Here is a 15,185-nt window from a genome sequence, read left to right as displayed (position 1 = left end):
ACAACATTCAACTTTGAACTTAGGAAGAGACTTACTTGAATATGGTGGATACAGGCCGAGTCTCGACAGGCAATGAAAAGAGGTCAAACAGGCCCCAGAAGTACAAGAACTCCTATGCCTAGTACGTCTGTCACTTGAACGAATCGCACGTACAAGCAATTAAGCTAACCCGTTCCGTTTATAGTAAAAACAAGTCAACCAAATCCCAAGATATCGAAAAGCTCCCAATTAAAGGTCTCTGCAGGCACTGTAAAGACATTATCGAATGGAGGCGAAGGGTAGATTCATCTTTTTTTTTGGTGATCCAGAGCACCAACAACATGTCGACTAACGCCTTGTATCTTATATAGTATAACAAGTACAAGCCTCTAACGCAACCAAAGACATGTCTTCAATGCAGAAACAAGGCAATCACCGATGCATACCACGTTATTTGCAACAAGTGTGCTAACGAGGCCGGAGTTTGTGCTAAATGTCGACTGTCTGAGACCGTGCTACCTGCGTATGTTGGTGGGAATCTGTATGTTATACTGGATCTTGAACTGACTCCTATTCGATGTCGCAGGACCGTGAAGCTCCCAGAAGAACTATTGAGCGAACAACAATCACTCGAAGCTCTATTGGCAAGTATGAGTGAACGACACCGCCGCTCATATCTCAGGAAGATGGATAAGGGAGATACGGAAGGTGCTGAAAAGATAGTGGCGAAGGCTCAAGCTACTAACGCTGATGACGAGGACGATTTTGATTTGGAGGACGACCTTGAAGATGAAGAAGATGAAGACGAGGATGATGACGAAGAAGCCGAATCAGTATCGAAACATGTAAAGCATCTTCAACTTGCTGACGAAGATGTTGACGAACCTGAGCACTGATTTCTGTAGTTAGTTGGCATAAATGGTATTTTTTGCATTTTGATTTGAGTTTTTATATACAACTCCACACATTTTTTACGATTTTGTTTCAAAAACATTGGTTTACAGTTTCACGATAAACACAAGCACTCTCATCCCCTTCCCTCCATCCATTCAGGGGTCAAAAAAGAACATATTATACATTAAAAAATACGACTCGTATCCCTTCCATTCCAATATCTCTCAACTCTTCCTCCCCCTTGCACCCATCTCATATAACACTTTTGGATTTACAGCGAGAAAAACACACTTTTATAGATTGTTATACGGTCCATTTGGTTTTACTCGACGTGTTGGCTCTTTCGTTTTCGGACAATCTTGGCATGTTCTTCATGAGCAGCCAGTTTAGCCTTTTGTTCCTTTTCAAGAGTCTCACGACGGGCCTTGGCAGCGTTCAGTTTAGAGTCGAGAGCTTCACGAGTAACGGCCACGGAGGTAGATGAGATGGAGCTGGTTGAGCTGCATGATGAAGAGAATATGAGTGATTTGTTGTGAAAAATAAGTATCATGGACGCGCTTACCGAGCTCGAGTCAATTGGGCTTCGACCTTTTGACGCTTTTGGCGTTGCTATTGATGAGATAAATTGGTCAGTTCACCACCTCTTGGAATCAACAATCATTGCAGACTTACAACTTCAGTCTTCTTTTCAGCAGCATGGTCCAATTTCTCCTTCAAATGCTGGAGTTGTTCGTGTTCTTGCTACAGAGTTTGAATGGGATTGTGAGTATATCAAGTACAACATCTCTAACAGAGTGCCAATATACCTTTTCAGAGGCTTGTCTCGATCGAGAAGCGACCTGCTTGGCCTTGTCTACGGTCTCCTTAGCTTTGGTAACCTTTTGGGTTTCAAGTTCCTATTGTGGTTTTTTGGTTGGAAGGGCGGGGTGTTACTCAAACAAAAGGAGAGTAGATCCGAGTCTAGAAACGGCATGTCTTGCTTTTACAACATAAAATATAGCGATATCTATTGTGGAACTAGTCGTTCCGTTCACCTCGTTCCTCGTTCTCTCCCCCATTTTTTAAAAATTTGGGAAATAATTTGGAAAAAACGAAAAGAGAGGAAGGTTGTCGTACCTTCTTACGCCCCTCCGCGGCCGATAATTTGGCACTGATTGCCTTTGGGTCGACACTGTAATTTCCAAAATAAACAGAGTCCCGGTATGTCGTAGAACATATGATTTATGCAAAAAACAGCGAAAATGTCGGAAATGTTGATGACGGAGAAGAGGGGCGAGATGGGTAGATAAAGGGAGAGGAGAAGAGTTAGTACAGGAATATACATCAGATTCGATGTAAATGCGGTAGAACGGGACGTACGTTTCCTTAGCCTTCTTTGCAGCCTCGATTTTGGAATTGATTGATTTGGGAATCTTGTGGGCCCGTGAAACAATCACCTCCACTTCAAATGCCGTGCTGTTTTTAGTAGTCGTAGGTGCCATTGTACTGCCTGTTCGTTTCACCGAGTTACTTGTACGGGATCTAGTTCAGAACGACTGTTTTCGCGTACGTTTGGTCAGTTAGTGGTGATGTTGATATGGGGGTGAATGAAAATAATGACAATAAGACATGAGAGGAGATAGCCACCTGAACGGATTCACAGGTATCAAATGAGTTCTTTGTGCTATTAGAACGCGTGAATTTCGTCTAATGACTGTGAAAGGCCCAGTTTTCGTCCGAGTAGTTGTGGACTTTGAATCAACCATAATACAGAACAAAAGATAGACGGGCAAACTGATTTCAAAGTCAAGTGTAAAAAGAATCTATTGTTATGACTCGACTAGAGTTTGCTATCATCTATCAATGAGAGTCCAGTCAACTTTTCCAACTGTTGAATGGCTTTACGAGATTCACCAATGTTGACCTCTAAAGTTATACAGTAAAGTTAGTAACTAGAACGTGCCAAACTATCACACGCAATCAACCACTCACGAATGGTTGCCATCCCGAGCTTCTTCGCAGCCTTCAAGTTGGTTCCGATATCATCCAAAAAGATCTAATCAAGGTAGGAACGTCAAGCATTGTAAATATCCTCTCACAACGAAGATATCACGTACCGATTCTTCAAGTTTGACACCAATCAGATCACAAGTATGTTGATAAATCTTTGGGTTTGGTTTTCTCATTCCAGTCTTGCTAGATTCTACAAACTCGTGAAACAATTCACGGAGGTTGACGGCTTGTGGACTATGACTGTCTGAACTCAGTATAGATTCGTCCTTGTCGGCTCCTTCAGCTGGCTGATAGTTGTTTGTTAAGGCGGCTACTTTGAATTTGCCACTGGCGTTGAGCTTCTTGATGGCGTTGACTACTAGGGGATCCAGGTTCTTGGCTTCTCCCATCATCATGTGGAATAGCTCTTCTCCGTCAATCTTGTATCCTTCTTTTGGAAGGTCAGGAATTGCTAAATTGAAGGTCAATGGAAGGTGTGAGACTCGCCTCCAGACGGGAATACGATGAGTTATGGCAAGGCAGCTTCTTACGTCGACCCTTGAGCTTTAAGTATTTTTTATACACTTCAATGTTTCCTGGTTCACTCAACTCGGCTCCGAAAATAGCGTAGAATTTTGGTCTACGGGACGAACTTGTTAGCTGGATGTATTGCGACAAAAACTGAATGATGAACACATACGGATGTAACTCTCCACGTTCCATACGTTGGAAGGCTCCACCAGAGTCGTTTCTTGCAGCGCTATATGATCAAAATAAAAAAGGGTGTCAAATGAGGGTCCAAGTACGCTCGGCAGACTGGTACGATCGATATAACAAGAAGATGCTAAATGAGCGTCATGTATGCTTGGTAGCAGTGCCAAGATCGAAATAATAATTGTTGTTTTGAATGTTGACAAGCTTCACTCACATGTTGGCATCAATGTACTTGACAGGTATTCCATGCTTCTTTTCGTATTTCGCAATGCCAGCCAGTGGCGATTGAGCGACTACACCTCCAATGTCAAAGACTACGGCCTTGTATTGTGACATTTTGTATTATACGGTGCTAGTTTCTAAGATTTTCGATTGGAAATTAGCTTATAGCAATCGGTCGAACGGGAGCAAAAGAGCAGGTGCAATCACTACAGCACATACCTGGTAAGAGTCTAAAGCTCTTTAAATCGCAGACAACCTTATGATTCGAATCGTGACGAAATGGGAGCTGAAGTGAAATGTGGGTGTGACAAGACGAATGGAACAAAAGTTGAGACAGCAACTCAAGTTGACGTTTAGTTACTATGTCTGATAATTTATATGGCGTCTCTTGGGTAGAAATGTCTAAAACGGTTGGCAAATCACGAAAAACCCGTACAATTGCAAGATGTGGTGATGTTTTGTCGCTGTTTTCGATGAATGATGTATAAAGCTCCAGGCTCGATCACCGAAATCGTTAAACAATCTTCAAAATCAGTATACTAGCTATACTAAGCGGGAGAAGATTGTAGCTCTCATTCCCGATCGATCGCCTTCAACTGTCTCGTCTTAAGCAAAAGCCAACAAAGTGAACCTCACCAAAGGAGCAAGGGAATACGCCGGATCTGTCTTCTCATAGCTTCCAATTGACAGCGAGATGGTCACCATGTCTCGAGTCGAAGAAATTTGCGCAACTATGCCACCATTTCAAGTAGATTACATACCGAAAGGAACCAAATCCATGTTAGGAGATCTTCCACTCTACACGATTGGAAAAGGACCTGTAATCTACTTCGTCTATGACGTGTTTGGGTGGACTCATCAAACAATGCAGACATGTGATGCTCTCGCTTCTCAAGGTGGCATCTGAGTTTGAATCACTTCAATGTGAACGTCCATTTAATTTCCTATCATTTTACAGGCTTCAAATGCGTCATGCCAGACTTCTTCCGAGGTGATTCATGGACTGCTACACGCGATCGTGCAGAGATGCCGAATTGGAGAGCTACTGCAGGCTCGTTTGAGAACTTGGAACGTGATTTGGCTGCGTTGACGAAACATTTGGACTCTGCTGGGGAGACTGGGTATGGCATGTTTGGTCTTTGTTGGGGTGGTGAGTTTGCTTGACTCGTTGTCTGGTTCCATCTACTTTGCTGACTGCTACCTACAGGCAAAATGTGTGTTCTGGCATCTAAATCATCCGGAGAAGGCACTAAGTGGTTAAAGTCGATTGCTTCTGCTCATCCTTCCCGCGTCACGGTGGAAGATATGCAGGCAGTCTCATGTCCCACCTTCATGATACCTACAAAAGATGAACCCGATATGGTAAGCGTTGTAATCAGTACGCAACATTACTGAAGACTCATCCTTCTCTCCTAGCTGCCAGAGATGCAGGTCTTGATAGATCGAGGAGTCAGCAACAAACACGTGCGGTTTGATGACGTTCATCATGGATATGCTGGTGCCAGGATGAATCCTGATGATCCAATCAACACTCAAAGATTGAAAGAGACCATTGTTCTTGTCGGCGAATGGTTTCATGAAACCATGGGAAAGCAAATATAGACAAAGGCTTTTGTAAATAACAGCAGCAATTCTACTCATATATCTCCGCAATTGAGAAACCATCTATTAGAAGACTTAAACATTTTTTTTGTAAACTATTTCAGAGGACAGCCAATCGTTTATTTACGGCTCTTTCCACCGAACAATTCATCCTCAAATAGTTTCCACAAAACGGAAAACATCAACCCCTGTAAACCATTCGTAAGAATACGTGTTTTGAGACCTCGACCAAACAATCCAGTAACACCATCTTTAGCAACGACTTCACGCACAGCGCGAGCGTATGATACTTTTTCATGGTGAGTTTGACGATAAGTTTTGATGACTCGTAACGAGTTTGAGATGGTGTCTGAGACGACTGAGGCTGTGAAACCAATTGCTGCGTTTCGAGCCAATTTTGGCATCATGTCATTGTATTTGGGCCAGGTGACTTGGAGGTAGTTGTAAACAGCATACCATGGGTCTAACAAGGAGAAAACGAATTCTAAAGCAATGTTTGCGTGACAGAGTGTTTCGACAAGTTGCTTAAAATGATGTTTCCAACAGGCCATAGGCGAGAAAAGGGTATAACAACTTACAGTGTCCAACAAATGTGGCAGCTGCAGTAGCGACAGCACCATACCAAAGTGTTGGTAGACCGTGTTTGGCCAAACGAGCTCTGTGCCATGTAGAACGCGTTAATCTCAAATAAACGACTACACGGCGTGTTTTAAAGCACTCACCGAAGCACTGGCATTCCTTGAGCACCGTTGGTTTGCAGAATCGTCTTGACGGTATCAACTGGTGTCAAGAAGATACGGAAGGAGGCGGCAAAGAAGGAAGCCTAATAATACGGCCCGTTTAAGTCTTCTGGTTTCCTTTTCGCAAGATATACGATGGAGAGCTTCGTTGGACATCGAGGAACTTACCCCCAATGTCTTGACTGCAATAGGAAGATCTGCGGTCAAACTTGATGAATCAAGTAAAGCCAAAGCACCTTGGTTTGCTGCAGTATCACCGAATCTACAATGACAGGTTCGTATTTTAGCATTGAATAGCTTCCAAAAATTCCGTGCATAAGGCATTCACATACCGTGATAGAGGACCTTGAATGAGAGCAGGTGCCAAACCTCTGTAATATCGCCGCATTCCAGAGAATGCAGTACCACCATGTGCAACACCATCCTTCCATAATACAGCTGCGGATTCAACCATCGTTCCACCATGGCGGTATTGGTAGTTCATTATTGTGCGCATAGGCATCAGAGTGAGGACCTAGGTTTGAAGAGTGTGAATTACATATAGGTTTATAGAGTGTTGTATGTATGTAGGTTTGTAAGTTTGACAAAAAGTCGGAGTTTAGAAATTTCCATGACACATGTTATGAAGGGCCATAAGGATCTTACTTGGACCACCATAGCAGAAGCTCCAGCCATTCCTCCTCCTAGAGCACGGTTTAGTGATTTTTGCCAGTCAAAGGATTTGGCATCCCTTGCTGGAGCAGCTGCTGCGATCACAGCTGGAGTTGATGATACAGGTGCAGACATGACTTCTTCTAACTATTAAGAATCAAATTGAGTATTAGAGCCTCGTAATAGATCGAAACTTGGTTCAAACAAGTTGAAAGCGTTCAAAAATCGAAATCGGTTGGACAGATGTTGACCAAAATCCCCAAAAAAAGAAAAACTGTCCAAATTACAACTTTCAAGTGCCCCTCATTAAAAGGCGAAGGTAGAAGGACTTGCCAATGCAAATTCTCTCACAACATGATCACAATTCACTGTCCCAACCACGGTCAAAAACGGGAGAAAGTAGAGCTTTACCTCTCAATACGTCACGAAAACTTGCCAAAGTAAACTGGCTTTTGAGTCTCTTCAAACAGATGCTCTATGTGTACCAAACTATGTGATGCAGACGGCAGTTGCAAGAGGCGTTTGATTGGCGAAAAACCGACGGTTTCTTTCGTTCCTCTCTTTTCGTTGGAAATTGAATGCTACTAAAATTTTGCCTGACTCAGGTATTACAAAGCAGAACAACAGTGGACGTGATTTGGCGAGATTTTGATTCTATATACATGTGTTTATAACTACTAAATTACTATTTTTTACGGTACGAGATCAGCATCGCCAAAGAAGGTCCCACAAGGATATTTGGGGTGCTCGATATCACAATTGCGAAACTCCAACGCCAGCATTGTAAAAGTCGATCCATATTGACCTACAAATCCAGTTCCGCCTGCTAAAACTGCTAGATCAAGTGCTATTTGAGCAAATGGGGGGATGTCTGGCAATCTAGTCTGCAATACAATCCATCCTGCATCCTGAAACGTCCGTATACTATCATTACTCTTTTCATTCGTAGTCACTACTACTGGAAAATCCGGTATGGAATACTCCTCTGCTAGACGCTTCCTTAATACTTGTCCAGCCTTGACGACATACTCGTCTCTGGGTGCTCGTCGTTCTATGGGATCATCCTTCAGCGTACCCTGAGCAAACGTAGATAGAGCGAAGCGACCCCATGATGTGTACTCGTCCCAATTACCACGTCGTAGATGTATACCCAGATATTTACTACCCGTCAGTCCATTCAGAGCCAGCAACGACACAGCATGTTGAGTAGCCCATTGCGATAACCGGATCTTTGGCCGCGCCGTATGCAGTCGTATCTCAAACGGGACACCTATACAAGCTACCGACTCGTTCGACCATAACGACACAGGGTATCTAGCCTCCATCGTTTCCAAAAAGTCGGTATCTGGAGCTGGATTTTGCCAACACCACATTTTTCCATCATGCCATAATGGAGCTAGTTCTACTGATGCGGCTCGTGTAGGATCCACGTCAGACATTTCTATAACTTCAATAGACCTTGATACGAATTCAAAGTATTTGGAGAAGCGACGATATGGATCACTGAATGCGTCAGATCCCCATGATAATCTTATTCTCTGTCTATCTAGATTCGTTGAATCCTTTTCGCCATCTACTTTACCAAACCAGTATGAGGGTGTTACTTCCCAATTATCCAGTGGAGGCACAATGAGAGTGCTAAAAGTAGTGATTTGCGCTGAGTGTATGGAATCAAGTTCATATGGTAACGGCGTTTGTTACCGGTTATAATGTATAGCAAAGGCCATACTGGTCTGAATCGAAATCACATTGTTGGCCATTCCAGTCCAAGGGCCAAATATACATGTTATGTATTTAGGAGGAGGCTGATCACTAATAAAACATTAAAACATTAGATTTGAAACCATTACACAAGTACAGAACAGTCCCTAGTTTACGGCCTGCTGAGCTTCTGATCCAGAGTTTCAGGTACATCGAAATGTTGAGTCTTTCGTGACGATGTACGATAGATCTGAGCGACAAAGAGGACAATCAGAAGGAAGCCAATGACTCGAGTGATTCGACGCTATTGTTTTGTATTGGAATCAGCCAAAAATGGAATCAAGTTTTCAAAACATTCAGGACAAAAACTGCCAAGATAACAAGCTATGCCTACCGTGTTCAAGGTGAATGTACGCTTCTTATGAACAATCGGAGACCGTGGCTTGATCGAAATGTGGTGCCTACTGCCAGAATTGCCATCCTTGAAAAACATTTGGCTTCAAATTTTGAAGAACGCAACTTGGACGCGGACAGTGTTGTCGTTGGCGTTCAAGCCTTCAAGGGCATTTCACGTTGACACGTGTACTGTCATGGTCGTAACTATGTGCATTCGCAACGAGCAGACAAAGCTGCTATAAGCAAATCTTCTTGTTATATTTTGCAAAGTAGTATAGGTGATATGTTGATATACGTTGATACAAGCTTTTTGATATACTTGTTGCCTGGAATGATTGTCAATTTATTGACAATTAGCTGCAGCGTCACGGTTGGAAATTCCTGCCAAAACAAAAGACCCAAGTCAGTTCTAGAACGTGACTTGACCTCTTCAAAACTGTGACTGTGCTGAATCACTTTCATAGTCATCTTGACGAAATTGAAAAGAAAATCTGAAAGCTTACCGTGCCATTTGACGAATACAATGATGAATATGGCTGCGATGACAGGGAAGGATGCCAGAGCGACTATTGAGAAGATTACAAGTGAGAGGATTGCAACATGCGTATGATGTCTTTGGAATCCAGAATTTAACTTTCGGCCTCAGTGTTTGACATCGAGGATTCAACTTTCGACCTCAGGTTTTGACATGACTTTCGACAATCAAAGTGTCAAAGTAGTAGTACTTACGAATGGATCTGGTGATGGCCACACTTGCACTATCAATAGTAATCGTTTCCAACAATGCCCTAAAAACATTGTTATCAGTTATTGTGTTAGTTTGAAGCATATAAGACGCCTGTCACAAAAAACCCATGATGTAAAGGATAAAAGATGCCGGCCACGTATACTGTAAATCCTCGCTATCAATAGCATACCAGAGAACAGTCAATCCCAAAAAGACCCATTGGAGGATTACGACTGAGAGTGTGACACCATTGTCAAAGCAAGTTCCACATCGTGCACCAGGAGGGATTGGCACTGGAGATCGCTCAGGTGTCTTTGACATGGGACAGTCAAACGCCAATGGGAGAGATGCCACTACTGCTGTGGCAAGTGACATGATGAATGCAGTCCTGAGTGCCATTGATGCCTTGGCCAATCGGTCAACCTAGTGGTAGAAGGAGGTTTTGAGAACTGTGTCAGAAAATCGATCGATTGAAATATTGCCAGATGCGGTTGCATAGAAGAGCTTTTGGTTTCAAGTGTCAAGCGCCGATCGACATGTGCCCATTTTATTCAAATGAATCTCATACCATTTCAGAGGGTTCAACTCCTGTTGCTTCTTCTTCCCTAGCAAGAAGACTTCGACTTTCTTCACCACGACGAACTCCTCGACCAGAAAGCCATTGAAGTGCTATTTGAAAAACAACACACCTCAATGTTCAGACTAAAACTGGAAAACCATCATGATGCCCTTCCAAATGTAAGAACCATCACTCCACAAACACTGTCAATCACTTTAAACGCAATGCTAACTCCAGTCTTGACTAGCGTACGTTTACTCTCATCATGTCATGCCATTTGCTTACCATGCATGGACATCTGCAAGAACCACCACAAGACAAATATAACGAACGGGGCAATCCACATTGAGCGCAACATTTCACGATGTTCGTCCCAGCGGTATGGTAAGAACCAGGAGTCAGCTGTTTCTGGCATGCTTCCATCAGATCCTCGATCAGCAGCAGCAGCTTCAAAGTTTGCGACATAATTTGTCCAGAGAGGTTGTAGTTCAAGTGCTAGAGTTGGTATCATCATGAGTGACAAAGCGCTCAATACTCCTAAAATTGATTTTGCCATGTTGATGGGGGTTTTTTCTGTTGGTGAGTGGAGAGGGATTTTGGAAGAGAGCTTGTTTTCTTGACAGGTTGAGAAGATTGTTGTTTGTGGGAAGATAACGAAGCTTCGACTCGTTTTCACGTGTATAAATACATAACAAGTCTTGATTTGGACCAACAATGTTGGTGGAGAAGTTGTTGTTTGACAGGTTGAGCAGAAACATAGACGGCGTTGACATTTTTCACGTGCATGAATACGAAATATAGCATAATCTTGTTTGGTTGTTGACAAAGAAACTACAATTTAGAATAACCCTTCCAAGATGGTTTGCGTTTCTCGACAAACGACTTGACACCTTCAGCTCGATTCTCCCCTGCATACATTGCATCATTCTCTCGTGATGTCTCGCCCTCTCTAGACGCGTCCATCCTAATGTAGACGGTATTCACGTTGTCAGTTCTCAAAGTTACTGATCTTGTCAAATTAGAGGTTTGTTACCATGAAGCGGTTGTCATTGACCTAATCGCCATGCTCTTAACAGCACGAGTAGCATCAGGTGAAACCTCTAATATCTTAGCAGCAATCTTTAAGGCCTCTGGCAGTACTTGTTCCCGTGGCACTACACGATTTGCGAGCCCCCACAACTTGGCAGTATGAGCAGAGATTGGATCTCCAGTCATAATCATTTGTTTTGATCTTTGTAATCCAACCGTTCTCGGCAAGAAATGCGTTCCGCTCCACGGAGCGTATAGACCCACTTTTACTTCTGGTAAACCAATTATAGCGGTGTCTGATATCACAACAATATCTGACGAGAGGGCGAGCTCGCAACCGCCGCCTAGTGCAGCACCATTGACTGCTGAGATCAAGGGCTTGACGAGTGTAGGTCTACGAGATAATCCTCCCCATCCTAGTCGAACAAATGAGATTGTGAGCGGAAGCCCTCGTTTTTGTCTAGCATGCGCGACAGGCCCAATACAGCATTCCGGCTTCTCGTACCATTTGGGGTTGGTTTGAGCAAAGCAGGAATAGACTTGTAAGGTTCAGTTTGAGCGATTTCAGCAATCCTTGATGCAAACTTTAGATCTTGACCTAACGATGAGTGCATTGACTTGAGAAACCGTTTGAATCTTCACGTTATTTCAGGTAAATCAAGGGCTTTTAAGAATCGTTCGTTCTGCCCGTAAAGTCAGCACCACATGGCTTCGTGGTCTGTTCAATTTGATGTTACCTGCACAAAACACATCTCCACTGCCAGTAAGCACGGCGACACGAAAGTAATCGGTTCGTTCATAATAATTCAAAATGGAGTTGAGGGCCCAATGCGTGATTCCTAACAGAAACAAGTCAGAAACGGTGAATTGCGACGAGATTGGAATTTCCGAGAGCATACCGTCAAAAGCATTGCGACTCTCGGGCCGATTTAGAGTTATAAGAAGACAATGAGGAATGGGAATTGACAATTTTATAGTTGAAAACACGGGGAGCTTGACTTCCTCCATTTTTGCTGCTGTAACACGAAGCGTGAACAGTTGAAACTTAGAACACAAATAATCAGTACCGGTCGCTCAACGAACAGAGAGAAAACATGTTGCCAGCCACTTCCTCAAGTCTGAAATTGTCAATTCCTATCCCTAATGTCCTTCAAATAACCATTACACGAGAAAGGACAATGAACTCATTGTCGTACCCAGTCCAATGGGAACTGCACAGACTGTTTTCGTACTTTGCACGTACCGATGAATTGTGGATTTGTATACTAACTAGTGAGGGCGATAAGGCCTTCTGTGCTGGTATGTCTTGGACATCAGATACTAATATGAATGGTGGTACATTTCCTCACAATTTTATTCACGTAGGCCAAGATTTGAAGAGTGTAAGACCAGACAATGCTGCTACATCTCTGAAGGCTGAAGAATCATCCTGGCCTCCAACTGGATTTGGTGGCATTTCTCGACGCGACGACATTACCAAACCAATTATCGCTGCCGTGAACGGGTTGGCGTATGGAGGAGGATGCGAATTAGCTTTAAGTTGTGATATTATTGTCGCTGCAGAGCATGCTGCCTTTGCCCTGCCTGAAGTAAAAAGAGGTCTCATGCCTCCATGTATGTGGTTGTGATGTACATCTGCAGGCCCGGTTTCCCCTTCAATGTCTCACGTAGTTCCCTTCTAGTTGCCGCGTCCCTACTGCCACGGCTCATAGGTTGGCAGAATGCTATGGAAATGATGCTAACTGGTGAACCAATCAGCGCACAACGATTCAAAGAGATGGGCGTAGTGAATTTTGTAGTGCCTAAAGAGGTATCCATGTATTTTCGCCATGTGTCAGGGTGGACGACCCTTAGAAACTCCCACCTCCCTCTAGATGCTGATGAAGAAGGCTCTCGAAGTCGCTGAACTTCTGAAGCTTGGTTCTCCTGACGGAATTCGGGCATCGAAACGAGCAGTCATGATATCCGAGTCTGTGGCGTCGTGGACTGAAGCTAGCATACTGGCCTCATCATCCCCTGAAGCGCAAGCAATGTATCGAGGCAAAGATATGACTGAAGGACCTACGGGTACGTATAAGTCTTAATACTGCTGCATTCGACGAATTCGACTGACGACCTGATTTTAATAATAGCATTCGCTCAAAAGCGGAAGCCACAATGGAATGGATACACAAAGCTCTGAGTCAATGAGATGTAGTCATCAGTCAAGTCTAGTAATACGGGTTTATGTTCAGTTGAAATACAAAGTAATCCTGTTTTTACTACACTGCTCAAGTCTGCAAAGTGCAACACAAGAGGTCCATGGTACACTGCTCAAGTCTTCGAAGTGCAACAATTGAAGGAAGGTCATGTTATGAATAGAATTAGCGCAGGCACTAGTCTTGTCGAACAGCCATTCCAACAGCATCTAACATGAAAAAGGTGTTGGTATCAATACAGTAAAGTAGAAGCCCTAGTTTGAATCACATGAAATGGATCATTGAAGCAAAAAACCATCTCGGTGAACGATCATACACCACAATTCCTCAAACCCTATTAAGTGAAACTGCTGTCTAACGCGGTAGTGCTTGTAAGCACTCGCGACGCGGTGGTCCTAGAGGACTCGCGGAACGATGCTAGGCCAGATAGTGCTTGTAATTGTACTATGGGGTGGTAACTCATTACCCGATGCTTCCACTAACTTCAGACTGGTGTCCAGAAGCAAGCGACAAGGCAAGGTGGAGACGATTTGAGCTTGCTTAGAACTAAAATCTCTCCAAGAAGGAGCGTTCCTTCATGGTAAAAGGTTGAAGAGCAAGAAACACTCCCTTTCGACAACAGGCGCCATTTCTTATCCAATAACTGCGTCATCTTATTCCGAGGGAACGAGGTCCTGCCATGGCCCCAATGACACGTCAATCCAAACAAACTGTGATTTCTTCACTTCCCTGTTCGATTGGAATGTCCATAGCTTATGAGATTGCAGTGCACGAAGGGCACATACGAATTAGGAACGATCTACGTTGGTGCCGTGACGGGCCGCTCCAAACCATAGCTTCAAAATAGCCCAAAAACAGTGAATTCACTCAGCGCACTGTTTCGCACTGTTTTCCCCGTTGACGCATAGATCCAAGAGATTGAAGAGATTGAAGAGATAGCCTGTTGAATAATGCAGGACGTAGAAGATCTTGTTACCAAGGACAAACCTCTAAAACCATGCGTTTCCTTGGTAAGAAGCTACAAAATGTGGATGACATGTTTTTGTAGCGAAGTAAGATGCACTGACCACTGAAACCCATGTCGAAGTATGGACCATTTCTGATCCGTGACTTAAAAGTCGGAGATGTGAAGATGTGGTGAGTTCTGCAGTGTTTCACATTTCGAAACGTGACTAACTTGGTTTCAACAAATGTATAGGTGTCGATGCGGGTCAGTGAGACACCAACAAGCTAGATCTAACGTTTAATGGCAGTTCTAACCTGGTGTCCATTGGGTTTTCCTCTTCAAGGCTCAGCAAGAAGCAGCCTTGGTGTGATGGTATGCGACATTCACTCTTGAATGTCGCATGCAAGTCGTTACAGACTCTGGATGACTGAATCCTTGTGTTATTTAGGAAGTCATGTCGGAACTGGAATCGCACCCATGAAGTGGACTGTGCCTGGAACTGTCAAAGACGGTGGAGAACAAGCCATTTGTGAGATACCGTTCGAACTCCAGGTCTGCTCGTAGCTTACTATTCAACTTTCAAATAGACTCTATATGTGGCTGCAAATACACTGAAGCTCCTCCATATTGTGATGCATCACGTACGTTCGACGTGAAGGGGGTCAAATCAATTACACTCGATCCCAACACTCTAGCTCAATGCTTCTTATGGTTATCTAGATATTCACCTTCCAATGAAGTATCTCAAATCTATCCGAGAATGTACAGAGGATCATATTGCGGTAGCAAAGTTGTGTACAGCATGTGGATTCAAGCCTGATTCTGTATAACAAGTTGATTTAAACCCTGATTCTCA

General features: G+C 43.5%; 5 protein-coding genes across 5 annotated transcripts; 2 read left to right on the top strand and 3 right to left on the bottom strand.

Moving 5' to 3' along the window:
- Positions 1–41: 41 nt before the first annotated feature.
- SmJEL517_g00669 (uncharacterized protein) lies at positions 42–875 on the top strand (the record flags this gene model as incomplete). The annotated part of the gene is made up of 4 exons (XM_031166598.1): positions 42–121; positions 185–278; positions 351–502; positions 566–875. 4 exons carry the CDS (start codon positions 42–44, stop codon positions 873–875), a joined length of 636 nt encoding a protein of 211 aa, XP_031027669.1.
- A 1,817-nt stretch (positions 876–2,692) lies between these two features.
- Positions 2,693–3,894, bottom strand: SmJEL517_g00668 (uncharacterized protein; the record flags this gene model as incomplete). The annotated part of the gene is made up of 6 exons (XM_031166597.1): positions 2,693–2,778; positions 2,845–2,908; positions 2,970–3,316; positions 3,396–3,484; positions 3,545–3,604; positions 3,773–3,894. The coding sequence occupies 6 exons, from the start codon at positions 3,892–3,894 to the stop codon at positions 2,693–2,695; spliced, it is 768 nt and encodes a 255-aa protein (XP_031027670.1).
- A 1,607-nt stretch (positions 3,895–5,501) lies between these two features.
- Positions 5,502–10,712, bottom strand: SmJEL517_g00667 (uncharacterized protein; the record flags this gene model as incomplete). Its single annotated transcript, XM_031166596.1, has 14 exons — positions 5,502–5,845; positions 5,961–6,040; positions 6,105–6,205; positions 6,291–6,384; positions 6,455–6,636; positions 6,768–6,920; positions 7,475–8,411; positions 8,475–8,585; positions 8,651–8,778; positions 9,393–9,436; positions 9,600–9,658; positions 9,788–10,020; positions 10,166–10,266; positions 10,442–10,712. 14 exons carry the CDS (start codon positions 10,710–10,712, stop codon positions 5,502–5,504), a joined length of 2,838 nt encoding a protein of 945 aa, XP_031027635.1.
- A 275-nt stretch (positions 10,713–10,987) lies between these two features.
- SmJEL517_g00666 (uncharacterized protein) lies at positions 10,988–12,193 on the bottom strand (the record flags this gene model as incomplete). Its single annotated transcript, XM_031166595.1, has 5 exons — positions 10,988–11,120; positions 11,190–11,601; positions 11,691–11,783; positions 11,923–12,024; positions 12,085–12,193. 5 exons carry the CDS (start codon positions 12,191–12,193, stop codon positions 10,988–10,990), a joined length of 849 nt encoding a protein of 282 aa, XP_031027636.1.
- Positions 12,194–12,363: 170 nt separating this feature from the next.
- On the top strand, positions 12,364–15,159 carry SmJEL517_g00665 (uncharacterized protein; the record flags this gene model as incomplete). The annotated part of the gene is made up of 9 exons (XM_031166594.1): positions 12,364–12,484; positions 12,551–12,799; positions 12,868–12,995; positions 13,060–13,252; positions 14,582–14,597; positions 14,673–14,701; positions 14,778–14,858; positions 14,917–14,970; positions 15,050–15,159. The coding sequence occupies 9 exons, from the start codon at positions 12,364–12,366 to the stop codon at positions 15,157–15,159; spliced, it is 981 nt and encodes a 326-aa protein (XP_031027489.1).
- Positions 15,160–15,185: the final 26 nt, after the last annotated feature.

Source organism: Synchytrium microbalum, assembly GCF_006535985.1.
Source record: "Synchytrium microbalum strain JEL517 chromosome Unknown SmJEL517_scf0002, whole genome shotgun sequence".
Classification (NCBI taxonomy): domain Eukaryota; kingdom Fungi; phylum Chytridiomycota; class Chytridiomycetes; order Synchytriales; family Synchytriaceae; genus Synchytrium; species Synchytrium microbalum.
Note: the sequence above shows the minus strand (reverse complement) of the source record. Positions and strands in the feature narration are given on the sequence as shown.